Genomic DNA, 17,606 nt, shown 5'->3' on the forward strand with positions numbered 1-17,606 from the left:
GCCTGTCTTAAAATCATCACTTTTTCAGGTATTTTTCAGTACATCCATGAAGTAACTTTTAGTACTTCTTCTCTTCTTTGGAAGTTCTTTTTTGCTAGGTAGTGTCGGCCTAAGTGAACTGGTCAACAAGTGTTAAAAAATCAATTTCCCCTCACGCTTCATTATGCGCTAACTGCCGGTCCACACTAGGAAACTTTTCTTGGGAAACTTTTGATTTTGCGTGAGAGAGAAAGAATATCATTCATTTCTATCGCTGTACGGAGTTTCCCGTTCTCGGAAACTTGTTTTGTTTTGTTACTCTTCTCATTCGTACAACAACAAATCAATGCAATTAACACGTAGTTTCTAAAACAAAAGTTTCTATGTGTGGACATTAAGGAAACTTCAAAAGAGAATTAAGAAAAAGTTTCTCAACAAAAGTTTCCTAGTGTGGACCAGGTGTAAAACAACGCTTTCCTTTCACGTTTATGACTAGTTTCGTTATACACTAACTAGACATACAAGTCCTCAACATCGATTCCACCCACATTGACCTTTAAAAGAGCATCTATAGTGTAAATCTCAAGACTGCAAGACCCAAGCATGTGAAATCTCAATATGTTAAGTTTAGACCCAGATATTTCATCAATGTTGGATATAAAGTTACTGCCAAGCAAACTGTTACTCTTTAGCGGTTAGAGCAGGGCCGAGTTGCATGTCCTTCTTGTTAGGAGTTTTTCTTAAGTTTTTTAGGCGGTTATAATAACTTGGACCCATTTCATAAGTCTATTTCTATATATTTTCAGCGTGTTGAAACAAGAATCAAGAGCAGATCTCGTTCTCACTAGGTCATCTGCCTGTGATGACCTGACACAGCCTTGATAAATTCTTCTTGCATCTGACTAGCAAGGAATGAGTTTAGAGAAAGAAGTGCCGCCTTACTGTCGATAAAAATTTCCTGTATATTGAGATTGCTGACGTCGCAAATAATTTAGTCTGAAAAATAATACAGTTGTTGGGAGGATGTTTATCCCAACTTCTTTACAGAAAACACCAGAACATACACCGCAATTTATTTTAGAAACTTCTATACAGATTTTGGTGGTCACTAAGTTGATTAGCCCTACACCATTCGCTCCTAGAGATAACTTTGGAAACCCTATCAAAGTCGCTTTTAGAGAGAACTCTGACATTTAAAACCCTATTAAAGTCATATATAGTCGGATGGTTCGTTTAAGATTACTGGAAGTAGGTCAAAAATCTGAGCATTGGTATATGTTCATAAACTGAAACTTCCTGATAAGTAACATCTTACTCACAGCACCGCGGCTCATTTTAGAACCATCTGTAAAGATTCTGGTGGTCTGGCTCCTAAAGCTAATTCTGACTTAAAAAAGACTATTAAAGTCGCTCCTAGAGAAAACTCTGACTTTGAAAACCCTCTCAAAGTCTGTGTATGGTAACTCCTACACCATCCGCTCTTAGAGCGAACTCTTAATACCTTATCACAGTCGCTCCTAGAGAGAACTTTGACTTTGAAAATCCTATAAAAGTCAGAATGTGGGGTAATATAGTCGAATGGTTGATTTAAGATTGGAGGTAGTAGGTCAACAATCTTAGAATGTCCATATGCTCTTGAGCGCCAACTTCCTGATAAGTTACATGAACTTTACATAGCTGATATACAACAAATTTCTTCTAAATAGAGGTTCATCATACAAAAGATCCATTTGACTTTGTTGAGAAACCATTGACCCCTTTAAAAGTAGTAACAACCTCAGAAGAGATAACATTGTCGGCCTGTAGACTGAGATAGCAAAGATCCATACAAGAGATCAATATGTGAGAATAGAACGTATTATATCTGTATTGAGAAACCATTGATGTTAGACCCCTTTAAAATATTGACAACCTCAGAAGAGATACCGTTGTGAGCAGTAGATGATAAAGCCAAGATCACATAATGCAAGTTAACTCTTACATCACGATATAATTGTTTCCCTGATGAACTTTAATAGAAATTTGATTGGACTCATCGCAGGTATTATACAGCCTCATTAAGTAGATTGTTTTTAAGTTTAATTTGTTAGATATACCGATCATTTCTCTCTGTTTGCAGAGTTTTGAGACAAACGCGTCAATGAACGCTGATGAATTTTAATAGAATTTTGATTGGACTCATCGCAGGTATTATACAGCTTCATTAAATAGATTGTTTTTAAGATAAGTCTCATTTGTTAGATATACCGATCATTTCTCTCTGTTTGCAAAGTTTTGAGATAAACGCTTCAAGCTTTATTGATTTTAACAAGGTGTTTAACTTCTAGCTCTTGAAACTCTATGCTCTTCCATTACAAGATGGTATGAAAAATGGTTAACGACTATCTCGCCTAAATATATCAGTTTTTCAGTGCACATAACCTATAACTATCACTAGCGAAGTCGTCAATACGCTGGCCGACATAAAAGTAAATTTAACTCTTATATAAGAATTTAATATCTCCTCAAAATGTTTGCAAAATTTTTGTGATAAATGACCCTTATGAAATATTTTCTGAACATTTTAATTAAAAAACAAATGCATATCTGCTATTTTAAGAATAATAATAAATATTTTTTAAGTATTTAACGGTTGAAATGACAACAGCAAAAACAAATTTTCAATGTCAACATTTAAAAATGTCTCATTTAAGGTGTAAAAAATGTATAATATAAAACAAAAATATTGAACAACAGACATTGAAACAAATATAAATGTTTTTACAAAGAATTGAAAAAAAAAACAAAATTTCTTTGGACATTTCAGAAAAAAAATGCGTGGTTAATGTCTGATATATTTTTGGTTTTTCACTTTTTTATTTAACAAGATCATTGCTCTGATCGTTCGTTCGTTTATTCGTTACACATGAAATTTTCCAACAGCAACATCAATGTGAAAAGTGTGAAAATGCAAAGTGATTTGTGTGTTTCCTTCAATGGCAGCAATTCTTTTCTTAATTAATTAAAAAAAAAAACTTTTTACATTTTAACCTTAACCTTTAAATTAGAAATTAGCAAAGCTTCAGGAATATATTTAGATTACATATAAAGCTTTTGTTAACTTTAAAATATCCTATCTTGTTAGAATTTTTTTCATATATTCTTCACAACTTATTTGGAGACATTTAACGTCCCAGACAAAAAAAAACAAAGTAGAATAGAAATTGAATTGAAAAAAATCAAATATTTTTCTCAAATATTTTGTATTTTCATTTATTGACGTGTTTTCTAACCTTGGCCCGGTTCACTGCCATGTCGCACATTTTGTGTTTTTTTTTTTTTTGCTATTTGTAGTTTGTTTCTTAATTCGTGTTATTTTTCTGTACAACAAATCAAATATTATTATTGCTTTTTGTTAAATAAATTATCTACTTTTATTTTTCTATTTTAACTTTTTTTTCATACTAGTTTTATATGTATTGTGTTGCGTATGTTAGGTTTCTTTCCCTCAAGTTGTGTAATAAATTTAAAATTATGAATTATTTTCTATTTATCGTTATGATTTATTTTACCAAGAAAATTATTTAAGAAAGAACATATTTCATCGTTAATTGCTTTCTTTTTAGGTTGATAAAAATAATAATAAAGCCTTGGCGACTTCATCAAATTAGAAGAGAGAGAAATTAATTTGAATATTTTATAAATGATTTATAAATTATCGCATTGATAAGCTTGTTATTGTGTTTGTAAAGTTCCCCCGGGGGCATGTTACCTTGGCGAGAATTCCGCCTTGGTGTTATTGCAATCCCGGGGTATAAAGAGGTGGCCAATACCTCCAATCTGACCGGGATTGAAAAATTGGTTACAGTCTACTGCTTGGCTTAGTCCTTGCATAGATTGCCAGAGGTCAGATCAGAGCACCGCATAATCTGATACTACGGACGGCCAGTTGCCCGCAGGACTATGTTCTGGCTGGTCAGTTGGTTGAGGTTCCTTCGGGATCCACGTAGTGGCTGTGGTTTAAACCCAAATTCGAGTAAGTAAGTGGCGGTTAAAAGTCTGATGCATGATATAAGTCAATATTTCGGGATAAGTTCGGTGCTGTTGCCGAAAAACAACAGATACCCCACAGAGGAGTGACTGTGGGACTAAGCGTTGGAAATGGGTTGGAGTCAATTGTATATGATACGGAATGAATGTAGAGGTATGCGGGCCTTACCCCACCCGTATACCTAAATGAGTGTGTCGTATGTTTTTCTCTACGAATGTGTCGAATAAATGAGATGTGTGATACCGATTAATTGTCCTTCCTTGTCCAGATATGTTCAGAGTTTACTCTGTTCATATCAGACTTGCCACAGCGTGTCACTGTGAGTAAGAACAATGTCTACGGCATATTGATGGATCGTGCTTCGGTCCACCGGTTACGTCTCTCGGTGCTGTTGCCGAATCAACAGAGCCATAGTAGTGTGGTTGTCTTTCAACGTGGCTACTTTGGCAAGAGATTAGATAGCTCGAGTACTCCAGCAAAGTACTTGCGCATGGACCGGTCATAGCCAATGTGCAAAAATTGCCACCTGAGTCTTCGTTGAAGACAAAGGGGCGATGGTAGACCGTTCTCAAGTCTACCCTGTGGATGAAAAAGACCACAGTGGGATAAGGCCGACACGGCAGGTGCTCACGTTAAAACTCTCGACAGTCTGTATTTGTAAAGTACCCAGCAAAAACTTTTATTACAAAGTAAGGTTTTCAAAAAATAACATTTTAAATCATGCTATTACCACTGTGATGACATTGGTGGCAAGTACTTACCTGGTTTGCTTACAAATAAGAAGAAAATTAAGTGCATTCATAAGGAAACACAAATGTAATAGAGATACATCCTAGTTATCTCTATTACATTTGTCGAGTCATTTATGACTCTTATGTACGATTAAAATTATCATATATGCGCTTATTTTCTGATCATAAATGATACATTCGTCGGGAGTAACTGTTAGGCTATCCGCGACTCTTATAAACAAATCGTTTATAAGCCCTACTTCTTATCAGTTGAGACTCATTTTTTTATATTTTTTGAGTCATTAATGAGCCGAATTGCTGGTCGTTTTCGAGTTATTTTCGAATCATATTATAGTCGTTAAAGAGTCTTTTCTGAGTACTTTTTATGATTGTTACAGACAAATAAAATACTATTGAAAATTGAAATAAGTGAAAATCGTGTTTATAAATATCACACAAATTCAAATACATTTAATTTTATAATAATGATAATTATAACAACTCTTTTTAGGCCACACAAAATTGTTTGCCTACTCTTCTAAAAGAGTCTTTTCTGAGCCCCTCTTTTAATCCGTTTCGACTCATTTTTCAATCCTTTTGAGTTATTTTTAAGTGCAAGTGTTGCTGCAATATCGTAAACAATAAAAATTATATAAGAAACAATTTTAGATCTTCCAACAGCTCGAAAAAAGCTTTTTTTGGACATTTTTTCACCGCACATCTTATTGATCATTTTTCCGTCATCAAAATGAGTCAAAAAAACACTTTGCTGATTAATCATCGAACAATTTTCGAAATGCTAGCTGTGTGATGTTAAAGTTTGAAATCGCAGCAGAAACTGTTTAGTCAACTTAACGTTGTTTCTTAACTGTGAGGACCTTACTTTCCCCCTATAGGTGATGTTCAAAGGTAATATGTTAGCAGTCTTTTACAGTTCTAAGATCAGCATCACCTAACAAAGAGGAGCTCACTGGAGAAGCATAACTATACATTGACCAAACAATCTTTCCTAACATACTTTTGGAGAGCATAGAACTGTGTGATGATAAAGTTTTAAATCCCAGGACGAACTGTTTAGTCAACATGACGTTATGGGACGTTATTCTTAACTGGGAGAACCTTACTTTCCTCCTGTAGCTGATGTTCAGACGTAATATGTTAGCAGGCTCTTACAGTTCTTTGGACAGCATCACCTAACAAAAAGGAGCTCACTGGAGAAGCATAATTATACATTGACAAAACAATCTTCCTTTTTATGATACCCATATGCCATCGGCTAGCGCTTCGGAATCGTCAAGAATTCGATTTACTTCACTCGCACCAGTTGTAATAGACTGTTGCTAAGGACTTGGTTGGTGATAGCTTAGTTTGTACACAATAAAGTACTAATGTATTTCGTCGAGTTAAACAATGTTTTGGCAAGTTACTATGATACATTGTGAATTGCAGGATATCCGCAAAGAGTGTTGCACGACTAACAGTGTCGGTAGGTCACAGGGACTCTTTTAGTTTACGTTGGCTATGATGCTATTGAGATGTTGAGCATTTGCTATCAAGTGTCAGGACATCTGTGGAAAAAATCATGAGTATTCGCCACAGGTGACAGGAGTAACATAGGAATATATGATTATCCCTCCTTTTGATGAAAGACCACCGTATTGGGGTAAAGAGATGCTTCCAGTATCTCTAGTTTGTCAGGACAATAACCTGGTGTTCTTAATTTACTTAGCATGATTTGACATTGGATCGAACCAGAGAACCACATAATATGGTACTACAGGTGGTCGTAGGACTTTTTCTACTGATGTTGCCTAAAGTAGTGTGATTGAGCGAATTTAAAATGCACTGGGTTAAGACTTTAGATGATAAATATGTGTGTAGAGAGAGAGAGAGAGAGCATTCTTCATAGAATCAATAAAGAGTCTGTTTATGTTGAGTCTGCCCCTTCTATCAGCTCTAATCTGTGATCGGCTTTCTCTTTATCGGGTTTAGATTGAGTCTGGCTCATGACACCTCTCATTACCCAACCTTAAGTACTTGAGTAAAGTGCTCGTTCCTGGACTGGGAACAGTCATGTACATAAACTGTCTTATGCGTTTAAGATACACAATGGGTGGATGGTAAGTAGTCAAAGAAGCTCACCCAGCGGTTAAAAAGACCACCATAAAAAAGGCAAAGGTGTTCACGCAAAAAAGCATTCCAGTATTGCAAGGTTACTCACAGACTATTTAAAATCCACAGTCAGGTAAAAAACTTAACGCTTGACAAAGTTTTTGAACATTAGAATGTTTAAGGGCCAATAGCCCTTGAAGAATTAGCTATTTTGGGGACATTTGCTCAACTTTAGGGTGCTTCTGAATTGTGCGTATTATTAATGGGGCACATTCTACAACAAAATTAGTTTGAACAAACTGAAACAGATCCCAGTGATAGTTTGTAAGATTTATTCGATGATCATGGTATGATGTCTATGTATATGAACTGTTTTTCAATCAAAACTTTACACCATCGAGTTGACGTCCATTGATAAGGAGTGAGATCGAAAAATTCTTAACACACGTTTTTCATTACATTTTTCAACCAAAGTATTATTTGATTTTTTTTTTGATCAAGTTACCTTTGAAAAACATGTCAGTTATTATGTGTAATGTCAATTATATTAATTTTTTTGTTAATCTGATTAAAATGAGTGACCAGAAAAAAGTGCGTACTGAAATTATTAAATATTTTCAACTAAACCCAACTTGGTCTTACAAAAAGTTGGCCAAGATACAAAGGTCTGCCGTCAAACTGTTTCCAATGTTATTAAACAGTACCGGGAGAACTTGTCAGTTGATAGAAAACCTGGTTCAGGTAGAAGGAATGGTCCACATGATGTTTCTAAAGCCAAAAAATAGAACGCATTTTCAAAAGAGCTCCCAACACATCCGGTAGGAAAGCAGCTCGGTTAGCTCAGTGCTCGGACTATTTGGTACGAAAAGTTAAAGCTAATGCAGGTTTAAAAACATACAAGGCTCAAAAAGTTCCTGACAGGAACGCTGCTAAAAATTTAGAGGCCAAAAACAGAGCACGGAAATTGAAGTCAAGTTTTATAAAAAAATATTCTTGCTGCATAATGGATGACGAAACGTATGTTCTGGCAGATTTTTCGCAACTTCCAGGTCAAAAGTTTTATGTTGCTGATGCTCGAGGGAATGTTGAAGAAAAGTTTAGGACCCAAAAGCAGACAAAATTTCCCAGAAAGTTCTTGGTATGGCAAGCAATATGCAGTTGCGGCAAAAGAAGCCAATCATTTGTTACAACGGGCTCTATAAATACCGAAATTTACATTAAGGAATGTTTACAAAAAAGGCTTCATAATGTGTCCACTTATTTTTGGCCTGACTTGGCATCCTGTCACTATGGTAAACAAGCCCTTGAGTGGTACAAGAACAATAATATGGTATTTGTACCAAGAGAGGCAAATCCTCCAAACTGCCCGGAGCTAAGGCCAGTGGAGAGATATTGGGCTCTTGTTAAAAGAGAATTGAAGAGTACAAAAAAGGTGTCTAAAAGTGTGGTAGATTTTAAACGGAGATGGACTACATGTTCGAGCAAAGTGACAGAAAGCACTATAAAAACGTTAATGGAAGGGTTTCCGAAAAGGGTTCAAAATTTCATCACTAGTGATTAAAACTATAAAAATATTTTTTTTTTGTAAATTGTAATAATAATTTGAATGAAATAATAAAAAAAATAAAGCTGTAAGTTTAGTGGTTTCTTTTTTATAAACATATATGTATGTTAAGAATTTTTCGATCTCACTCCTTATATAAGTGGACTATTTTACATCTGTAAAAGATCTCAACTCCATCGTACTAACTTCAAAATGAATTCACTTCTTATATCTTAAAAGAGATTTCCACAATTAACGAAGCAAACTTTTTTATATTTTCAATTAAATCAATTTCCAATAATTCTCCTGATTAATTACCCATTATTTTTATATTTTTTAACAATATTCAAATTTTAGTGTATTTAATGATTTTACCCAAAAGTATTTAACCTCTTTTTAAGCAAAATTATCCATATAAAAAGTGCTAAATGACAGATGCTGGCCAACTGTCAAAATATGTGCGTGTTTTTTATAATTCCATTTATTTTTAGCTTTAAAACAATTTAATTGTTTTTTATTATGCTAGCTAAACGTATTGGTTTGTATAACACAAGACTAAATTCTCAAAATATTTTCAAAATTTCCTTATTGCTGACGGCAACAAAGTTTTCAAATTATTATTATTTTTTGCAAAAATAAACAAACAAACATGAGGAAAATGAAGCCTCCACATTGATGACGACAAATCTTAAATTTAGACAAGACAAATAATGACAGTAGATCGTTTATGGATATAGAGGGAGTGAGAGAGAGAGAGAGAGGGTGAGAGAAGAAGGAAGAAAGTGAATGAAAAGTGTAAGATAAGAGGAATTTAGCGTGGGCTAAAAAAGCGATTTATAAATGAACAATTATTTGTCTATTTAGTGGCATGTCAGAAATATATGAGAGCCATCTAAGATCGGTATATAAATTAAGATTTTGCTATGTATACACGGTTGTTAAATCTTACAACGTTAGCAGTAAAATGTGACGAAAATGTCTAATAACAGAGAAAAGTTAAAAATTTTGTTTTTCAATATTGTCAGCAATACTTTTTCTGACAAAAGAAAAAAAATTTAGTTCAGACGATTGTTAGACATTTTTTGAACATTTTACTTACAACGTTGTAAGATCTGACAATCTTGTATCAAGGCTTTTTGGATAGTATTGGTAAGGAATATAAGAACAATTAAAACTTTGACCTTACAGAAGGCAGATGACAAACCTTGGGACATTTTTGATTAACAGGAATCAAAAATCTTCTCAAATTAGTCGTAGAGTAATAATTAGATTTAAAAATTTCGATAAAATCGATTTTGACCGTTAGTCAACATTTAGTCACACCTTAAAATTAACGAAAACAATTTGTTAAAATAAAACTTAATCCACAAAAAAAAAAAAACATGTGTATATTTAAACAAATCTAATAAATACATTTGGAAAATAAATTCAACAAAAAAAATTTGTATATTTTTTTTCAATGGAATGGTTTATAAATTGATTTTTTTTTTGTTCGTTTTTTCTGTCTTATTTTATAGAACCACGTGCGTTTATTTTTTTATCTGAGAGCTAAACAAATATACGAAGAAAAAACTTTAAATTTATTTTTTATAAACAATATTTTATACTCTTATGATCGTTTTGGCTTAAACATCAAAAACAAAAAAAAAAAAAAAACAAAAGTCTATAATTAATAAATTTATTTTGACACGCCATGTTGCTGTCACTTTGAGGTTTTTATTTTAATCGAATGATAATGTAACAAAATTATAGACTCTTTTTTATTAAAATCTTTTGTAGTTTTTTTATTGTAGTTTTTATATAATATGACATTTGTTGTTTTTTGGTATTGTTAAACAATGTTGTAAAATGTGTTATTAATATTGTTGATCTTTTTTTTGTTTTTTGTTATATTTCTGTTGGTGTTTATGTGCATTTGTACTAAAAATTACTCAAGCAATAAAATGAGAATTGTCGAAATGTATGTTCGATTAAAAGATGATAAATGTCTAAAATAAAACAAAAAAAAGAAGAAAATACAGGGTGTAACTTTATTATCACTTCGAAAGTAGTACTAAGTGAATTTTTTTTAGCTTCTGTGGAATTGATGTTAATTGACTTCCAAAGAAGCGAAAGGAATATAATTTTGTTCAAAATTTTATTTTTGTGTTGATTTATTTATGTTAATGTTATTGAAGTCAAATTTGTTGTATTCTATAATACTATAATTTTACTTCCTAATAACTTAAAAAAATAACATAAAATTTACTTCCTAAGAATGACTTTAGATGTAGTGAATAAGGAATCAAATAAAAAGAACATCTCTCCTATGATAGGCCTATGTTAAAATCATTACTTCTTCAGCACTTCTTTGGAGTAAATTCTAGTTCTTATTTGAAAGTTCTCAATTTGCTCTGTTTTTAATAGAAGACACACAAACACATGGTAATGACTTGCACTTACTCAAGAACTTACTTTTTGATGACTACTAATTACCACCTGAAATAGATAAGGTTACTTAAGCATTCGGCTATTTGACCGACTCACTTGGATCCTAGTAGTCCCGTTGTCAAATCCTGTAACGGATACTGCGAAATAGACAAATCAACCTATAGGACATTACATGTCCGTTATTAAACCAGCCATAGGCACGAATGAACAATTTTGTATTGTATATGTATATTAGGGTTCTATAGTTGAACTTTTCGACCTTTTGCATTTTGTGCAAAGTCGATTTTTTGACTTTTTTGATTTAGTCAAAAGTCGACTTTTTGTATTTTATAAATAGTCGACTTTTTTTGACTATTCGACATTTTCCGACCTTTTTACGACTTTTTTTGATTTTTTTTTACTTTTTGACTTCTTTCGATTTTTTTCGACTATTTTTTTACTTTTTTCGGGTTTTTCCGACTATTATAAAGTTTTTGACTTTTTTTCTACTTTTTTAAAATTTTCGACTATTTTTGACTTTTTTCTACTATTTTCGAGTTATCGACTATTTTCGACATTTTTTCGACTATTTTTTTACTTTTTTCGACTATTTTAGAGTTTTCGACGTTTTTTTCCTCTTTTTTAAAATTTTTGACTATTTTTGACTTTTTTCTACTATTTTCGAGTTTTCGACTTTTAGATTTTTTTTCGACTTTTTTGACTTTTTTCATAGACGATAATCGAGTTATCTTGAAAATGTCGGTTTGTCTTCGATATCCCGGCAGTACAAAGTCAAACTGACGAGTTTAAGTCCAACTGCCTGGCCACCAGATAGGAGGGCAACTAGTGCAAACAAAGCCTGTGATAGCGTGATTCGACAATTGCATAACTCCTATTGTAGTAAGTACTAACTTTACACCCTACTTGCAAGCGATCGAAGTAAGCAATTGCCTCATTAATAAAGTGTTAAAATAATTTCAACACTTTACCTGATAATGAAAGTTATTGTTGGATGTTTAAGATTACCAGGAAGCTTATCAAACTAAAAGGCATCAACTGGATTTTTAAAGCGGTCAGGTATTATCACAGTTTGATGGCGTATTAGTGTGGTGTGAAGCAATGAAGCATATTTCTCACTGTGCAGTGTAATATGACCTAAGGATAATGATTTCTTCATTATGGGAGTAATGAGATCAACTTCAAAGATTCTGAGGGATTCAGCAAATTGTTGGTGCTGTTACAGTCTTAGCCAAAATGTACACCTTAAGATGAAGCGTGAAAGGATCAAAGAAGCCAAGAAGATATTATCACAAAAACTCTTGCAAGTGTACGAGCATAACACGGAGCATCCTACTGTACTTGTTTCACTAGTTCAGCGTTCCGCAAGAATGGTCCCTTGTCAAACTTAAGGAAAACATGCAAAATCATAAGAAGCTACTCAATAAGCAATTTTAAAACATTGGCGAGTAACAATCATCACCCAAAAATAAGGGAACTGGGGAAGCCTTTAAATTTTTCTTTTTGGAAATTCGGAATGATCTACCAACCAGCTGTAACGACATCAACACCATATATTTTTTGTGGAGTTTGAGCCTTCTTTGTTTCAGACTAGAAAATCACAAAAAATTTATCCGAATTCTAATGAATCCCATTATAGATTTCATAATAGCTTTTCTTACATTTCAGGGCTAACAATTATATAGTAGAACATGATCTGAGACTTGTTTTGCTCTTTTTTTCATAAGAGGTCAATACTTTTTTACAGACTAAAGTTCTGAAAAGTTTTGTAGATTTGCCTTATGTGGTGAAAATTATTATTACATTATATTTTACATAGTGCCATGATGAAAAATCGTCCAAGAATATAAAGACAATCTGAGCTATTGAAACCGAGTTAACATCCTTTTTCTAGATAAAAAAGTACATACATATTTCCATTTTTATCAATGCTGATGTCGCAAATGATTGGCTTCTTGCCACATTTGAAAACCTTGAAGGAAAACCCTCATATTGGTGGTTTTTAATTCCGGGGAAAAGAAGTTCTTTCACTACCTATAGTCTGCCAGTTTATAGTCCTAAACTGCTGTAGATGACATGTATTATTGGCATTCCCTGGGTCACACCTAAGAACCATATAAACTGGTAGAACGTATGGTAAAGTTTTGAACTTTGTCTCTGTTATTGGAAAGGTCCTTTCGGGGTTCACGTGGTGGCTGTGGTTTCAACTCAAAAAGAGAATGTCGGTTCAAAGACTAATATTCGAGTTAATTTAAGTGTTGTTTTCCAGACAATAGATAACTCTCAAAGGAGTGACAGTGGGATTATGTGTTAGAAATTATTAAGTGTATATAGTACGGGATGATTTTAGAGGTTATCTCATCTTCGTGTTTGTAAAAGAAAGTGATGTTTTTACATATCAGAAGTTAGGCAACAGGGTAGCAATGGTTAGAGCTTAGATAGCTAGAGTGGATCTGCAGAACCATTTACCAAAACTAGACTGGCGCGTATGAAGCTCAAAGGGGAGGTGGTGTGTTGTTGTAACAGGTTGGCAGTAACTGGATGTTCTTCCTTGAGGAAAAAACTTCCGGCTGATACAGCTGTTGCTGATTTAACAAACCTTAGCCGATTGATAATTAGGACGTTCCGGAGCGGAGAATCAATTGTCGTTGGTGGTGAGTCATCTAATCTGCTTACCCTGTGGTTGCAGGTGTTTGCATAAAGTACATAGACTGCTTCTTAAACGGAAGAATAGAATAAGAGCATACTACTTTACGACTTTATTTCTGATAGAAATGATTGGGGCTCGTCGAAAGTGTTCATAGACTTCTTTTGGAATAATCTTTATTATGACTTCTATACTTTGGACAACAATTTTTTCGTGAGGCGACTTTTTTACACAACATTAAGTTCTATTCCGGTCTATTTATTAAAAACGATTTGAAAAACTATTATTTTACCTTAAACAAATACTGAAGGGTATATAGGAACATAAAACAAAAACGAGAACAATCTTGTAATAAATTTTTCAAATATACAAAACAAAAACAACATAAAAACTCAATACAATTTGCAAGAAGAAAATATGAAAAAAAGAGTTTATAAGAAAAAATCATATTTAAAAATAGAATTAAAAAAAAATAACAACAAAACAAACCTAAAGAAAAAAATTTATTCTTGCATACAAAATACAAGAAACAAGAAACACACAAAAATTCAATATAAAAACCCAAAAAAAAAATAAATAAAATAAAAACAGAAAACTTGTAAATCGTCAGTTTGCATTAGAAATGCATTTGTTAATTTAGATTTTATTTCAGTTTATTTGTCGCTTTTCGCCATGATATTTGTGATTGTATAACAAATGGATTGATTTAAATGTCTTACACAGGGTGTAACAAAAGTAGAAGTGAATATGTTTTTATTCAATAAAATTTCTATTAAACTTCTAATCAATTGCCTACACTCCTTTCTAAATGTAAATATTTGTTAATATTTTTACACCCGCCTTTATTTACCAACCTGCTGAGAAATATATTTTTATGATTTATTTTTTTAAATTTTCATTAAAATTTTTTCAAAGAATTTAAAATTTATTATAAATTCTGATAAAATGAAATATCTAGAATTCTGTTTTTGTTTGTTTTTTTTTTTTTTTGTGAAAAATTTGCAACAATTACGAATGTATTACGTCAGAGTTAAATACATATTTTCTTTATTTACAAAACGCAAAATAACAACAACAAAAATTAACACATAAAAATACAAATGTGTATTTATAAATTATTATTTTGTGTATGGCTAGACGCACTATTTACACAAAACTATAAAAATGGCAAACAAGAAATTATACAAAAAGAAAGACATAATTCTCGAACTATATTTTAGATGATTTATAAAAAAAAATCCCGGTAGTATGGGGTTATTGTTTTGAATTAGTATTTTCTTTCATTAGATCCATTGACTCCTTAAAGAATTACAGGGATATGTTAAAAAAAATTGGAAAATCTAGTTCAGTTCTAGTTCAGTTCTAGTTCAGTTCTAGTTCAGTTCTAGTTCAGTTCTAGTTCAGTTCTAGTTCAGTTCTAGTTCAGTTCTAGTTCAGTTCTAGTTAAGTTCTAGTTCAGTTCTAGTTCAGTTCTAGTTCAATTCTAGTTCAGTTCTAGTTCAATTTACACAGTTACTCTAGAGTTCTTTGCTAGGAAATAAAAAAATATATTTCTTAAATCTTTCAAAATTTTAGGTGAATAAGTCGATTCACAGGATTCTATATTTGAAAACTTTTTGTTATCCGAAACGGACAACTATGTGACCACGTCTGATGTATAAAAAATAAGTCTTCAATTCATTTGAACACATTGATTTATACTAGAAGGAAATTGAACAGTTTTCCATAAAGTGAGAGGAATTCAGAATAGATTTTTATATAAAAAACGTTAATGAGAATTTAATCAAAATTTTATTAACAAAGTGTCTTATGACATCTAATAATTAAATATTTATTACAAATAAAAATCTCACTCACCTGATGCAGAGCGGTTAAACCATCAACATTGGCGGTATTTATGTCGGCACCTTGTTCCAGCATCTTTAGAACTTCTTCTTTATCGCCAGCCAAACAGGCGGCCAAAAATATACAACCCGATGAGAATTTAATGCGACTACCACGTTCGGGTCGTGGCACAGGAGGTTGTTGATTTGTATCCGATTCTTCCCAACGTTTAAGTTGTTCGGCACGTTTCATAACGGCCGAATTATTGCGTATATCTAAAGATGTCATCTTGAAGTTTTAGAATATTGTGGCTGTTGATTATGATGTTGATAATAATTATGATGATGGCTTTGATTGATTACGTTTATTATATATAAAAATGCTTTCCTTGGGGGTACGTAACAAATCTGTTGCCCCAATAAATATTGTTATAATGTGATTAAAAAAAAACTATAACTGGCTGGCCGCTATTGTTAAGGCGGCAACCGTTTTTTGTTTTGTTTATTATTTATTTTGTTTATTTTTGTTAAATTTTATTATTAAAATTTATTCTAAAAAAAAATTAACACTTTTAAAGATGAATTTTATTAATTTTTAATATTTTATAAGGGTGGTTCTAACACTATTTGTTTGAATTTTGTTTAAAGAGAAAAAACCGCCAGAATTTAATATTTTATAACAAAATTTAAATAAAATAGTTAACAAAAAATTTAGCAAAAAAAAATTTTTAAGTTTTTATAAATAAAACAAAATGTCAAAAGTTTGTCTTAAAATATTAATTTTGACAGTTTTTTTCTACATTTTTTTTTAAAGTTATTTATTATTAATTTGTTTGTTTTCTTAATTTTCTTTTAAACCGCTATTCTTGTTCTGAGTGAGAGGCGAGTGATCAGAGAGATAATAAAATGAGAATAAGTGGAGCCTTTAGTTGTTTGGTTGGAAAAAAGGGGGATCTTTCTGTGTTTTTGTTATTGTATTATTTTCTTTTGTTTATCTCACTTGCTCGTATTTGTTAAACGAGTATTGCTGCTGCTCTCTTTTTTTGTTTTTTTTTTTTTGTATTTTCCTCTGATATGTGGTATCAATTCTTTTGCACTTTTTTTAATCCGTTTTTGGTATTGATCACGTATTTTATTTATTTTATTTCGATTTTTTTACATGTTGGTGTGTTTTTCTTTAACACTTCACTGCACTTTTGTTTTGCTTTTCTTTTAAAATTTAAAAAAAAAAAAAAAATAAATAAATAATATAAAACTAGAAATTGCTATTTTTTGAAATTTTTACAAATTTTCTTTCTTAATTTCAGTAAATTTTTTCTTTCATTATTTAAACAAATTTTAAATTTTTAAACAATTTATATTTTGTAGTATTTTTTTAAAAGAATATTTATCTTTTTCCTTAAACTTTAAGCTCCCAGTTTTTTTATTTGCAATTTTTTTCTTTTTTCTTAGTGTAATGACGTACATCTATAAACAGTACAATTGTCTAGGAGTGTGACTATAAAACTGATCTCTAATAAGCGCAATTCCCCCCAAAATACGCACGAAAGTATTCGTGAAATATTTTCTTTTTTTTCAATTTTTCATATTGTTTACTTATTCTCTTTCTCTCCGTCTTTTTATTTATTTCTCAACTTGCTCATCATTTTCTTTTACTCATCACAAAATAGTGTTGAAAATCTAATTGGAAAAATTGTGTACTTTTTTTTTGGTACTAAATTCTTTAAAGGCTTTTCTTCGAATTATTTGTACTTTAAAGAATTTAATAGCGTTTTGTTGAACAAAGCAATAAAACTTTGGAATATTTCGGTACTAAGAGGCCAAAGTATACTTTTTGAAAGGACTGTCATTAATACTGGGAAAATTGTGTTTTGTAGCCCCATTAGAGGAGTTATATCAGCACAAAGATCACTTTTCTAATGAAATTTCCAATAGAGGGCTAGGAGTATTTCTTCGGATTTAATGTGTATACATCCTCCTTTCAAACTAACTAACTAAAAATTTGGAAGACGGATCAGTATTCAGAGCAGTTGAATGCTTTATTAAAGATTTGTATCTTGTTGTCTCTAAGGGCACTGGGCACTCATTAAGCAGAACATGGTCTTTGTTAGTCCAGTAAGCAATAAGTCCGTCTCTTATGTCGGTAGTTAAGCTGCTTGGCATATCATACGATACATTAGCGTAGATTGCAGAAAAGCTATAAAAGTAATTGTGTAGGGTAACGGGGCACTGCAAATCAGGTTGGCGAAGAACTCACTAAATAGTAAGTAGTGAAACTAGGCACTCATTAGGCAGAACATGGTATTTGTGAGTT

General features: G+C 32.0%; 1 protein-coding gene across 1 annotated transcript in view; it reads right to left on the reverse strand.

Moving 5' to 3' along the window:
- LOC111678882 (protein phosphatase 1 regulatory subunit 12A) overlaps window positions 1-16,426 on the reverse strand; it is an 84,662-nt gene extending 68,236 nt beyond the window's left edge. The window contains exons 1-2 of the mRNA XM_046952459.1: window positions 16,093-16,426; window positions 15,327-15,844 (exon numbers count right to left, since the gene is read on the reverse strand). Coding sequence (XP_046808415.1) covers window positions 15,327-15,581 — 255 coding nt within the window. The 5' untranslated portion in view covers window positions 15,582-15,844; window positions 16,093-16,426. The remainder of the gene's footprint in view (window positions 1-15,326; window positions 15,845-16,092) is intronic.
- Window positions 16,427-17,606: the final 1,180 nt, after the last annotated feature.

The sequence above is a fragment of the Lucilia cuprina genome, chromosome 5 (genome assembly GCF_022045245.1).
Source record: "Lucilia cuprina isolate Lc7/37 chromosome 5, ASM2204524v1, whole genome shotgun sequence".
Lineage (NCBI taxonomy): Eukaryota > Metazoa > Arthropoda > Insecta > Diptera > Calliphoridae > Lucilia > Lucilia cuprina.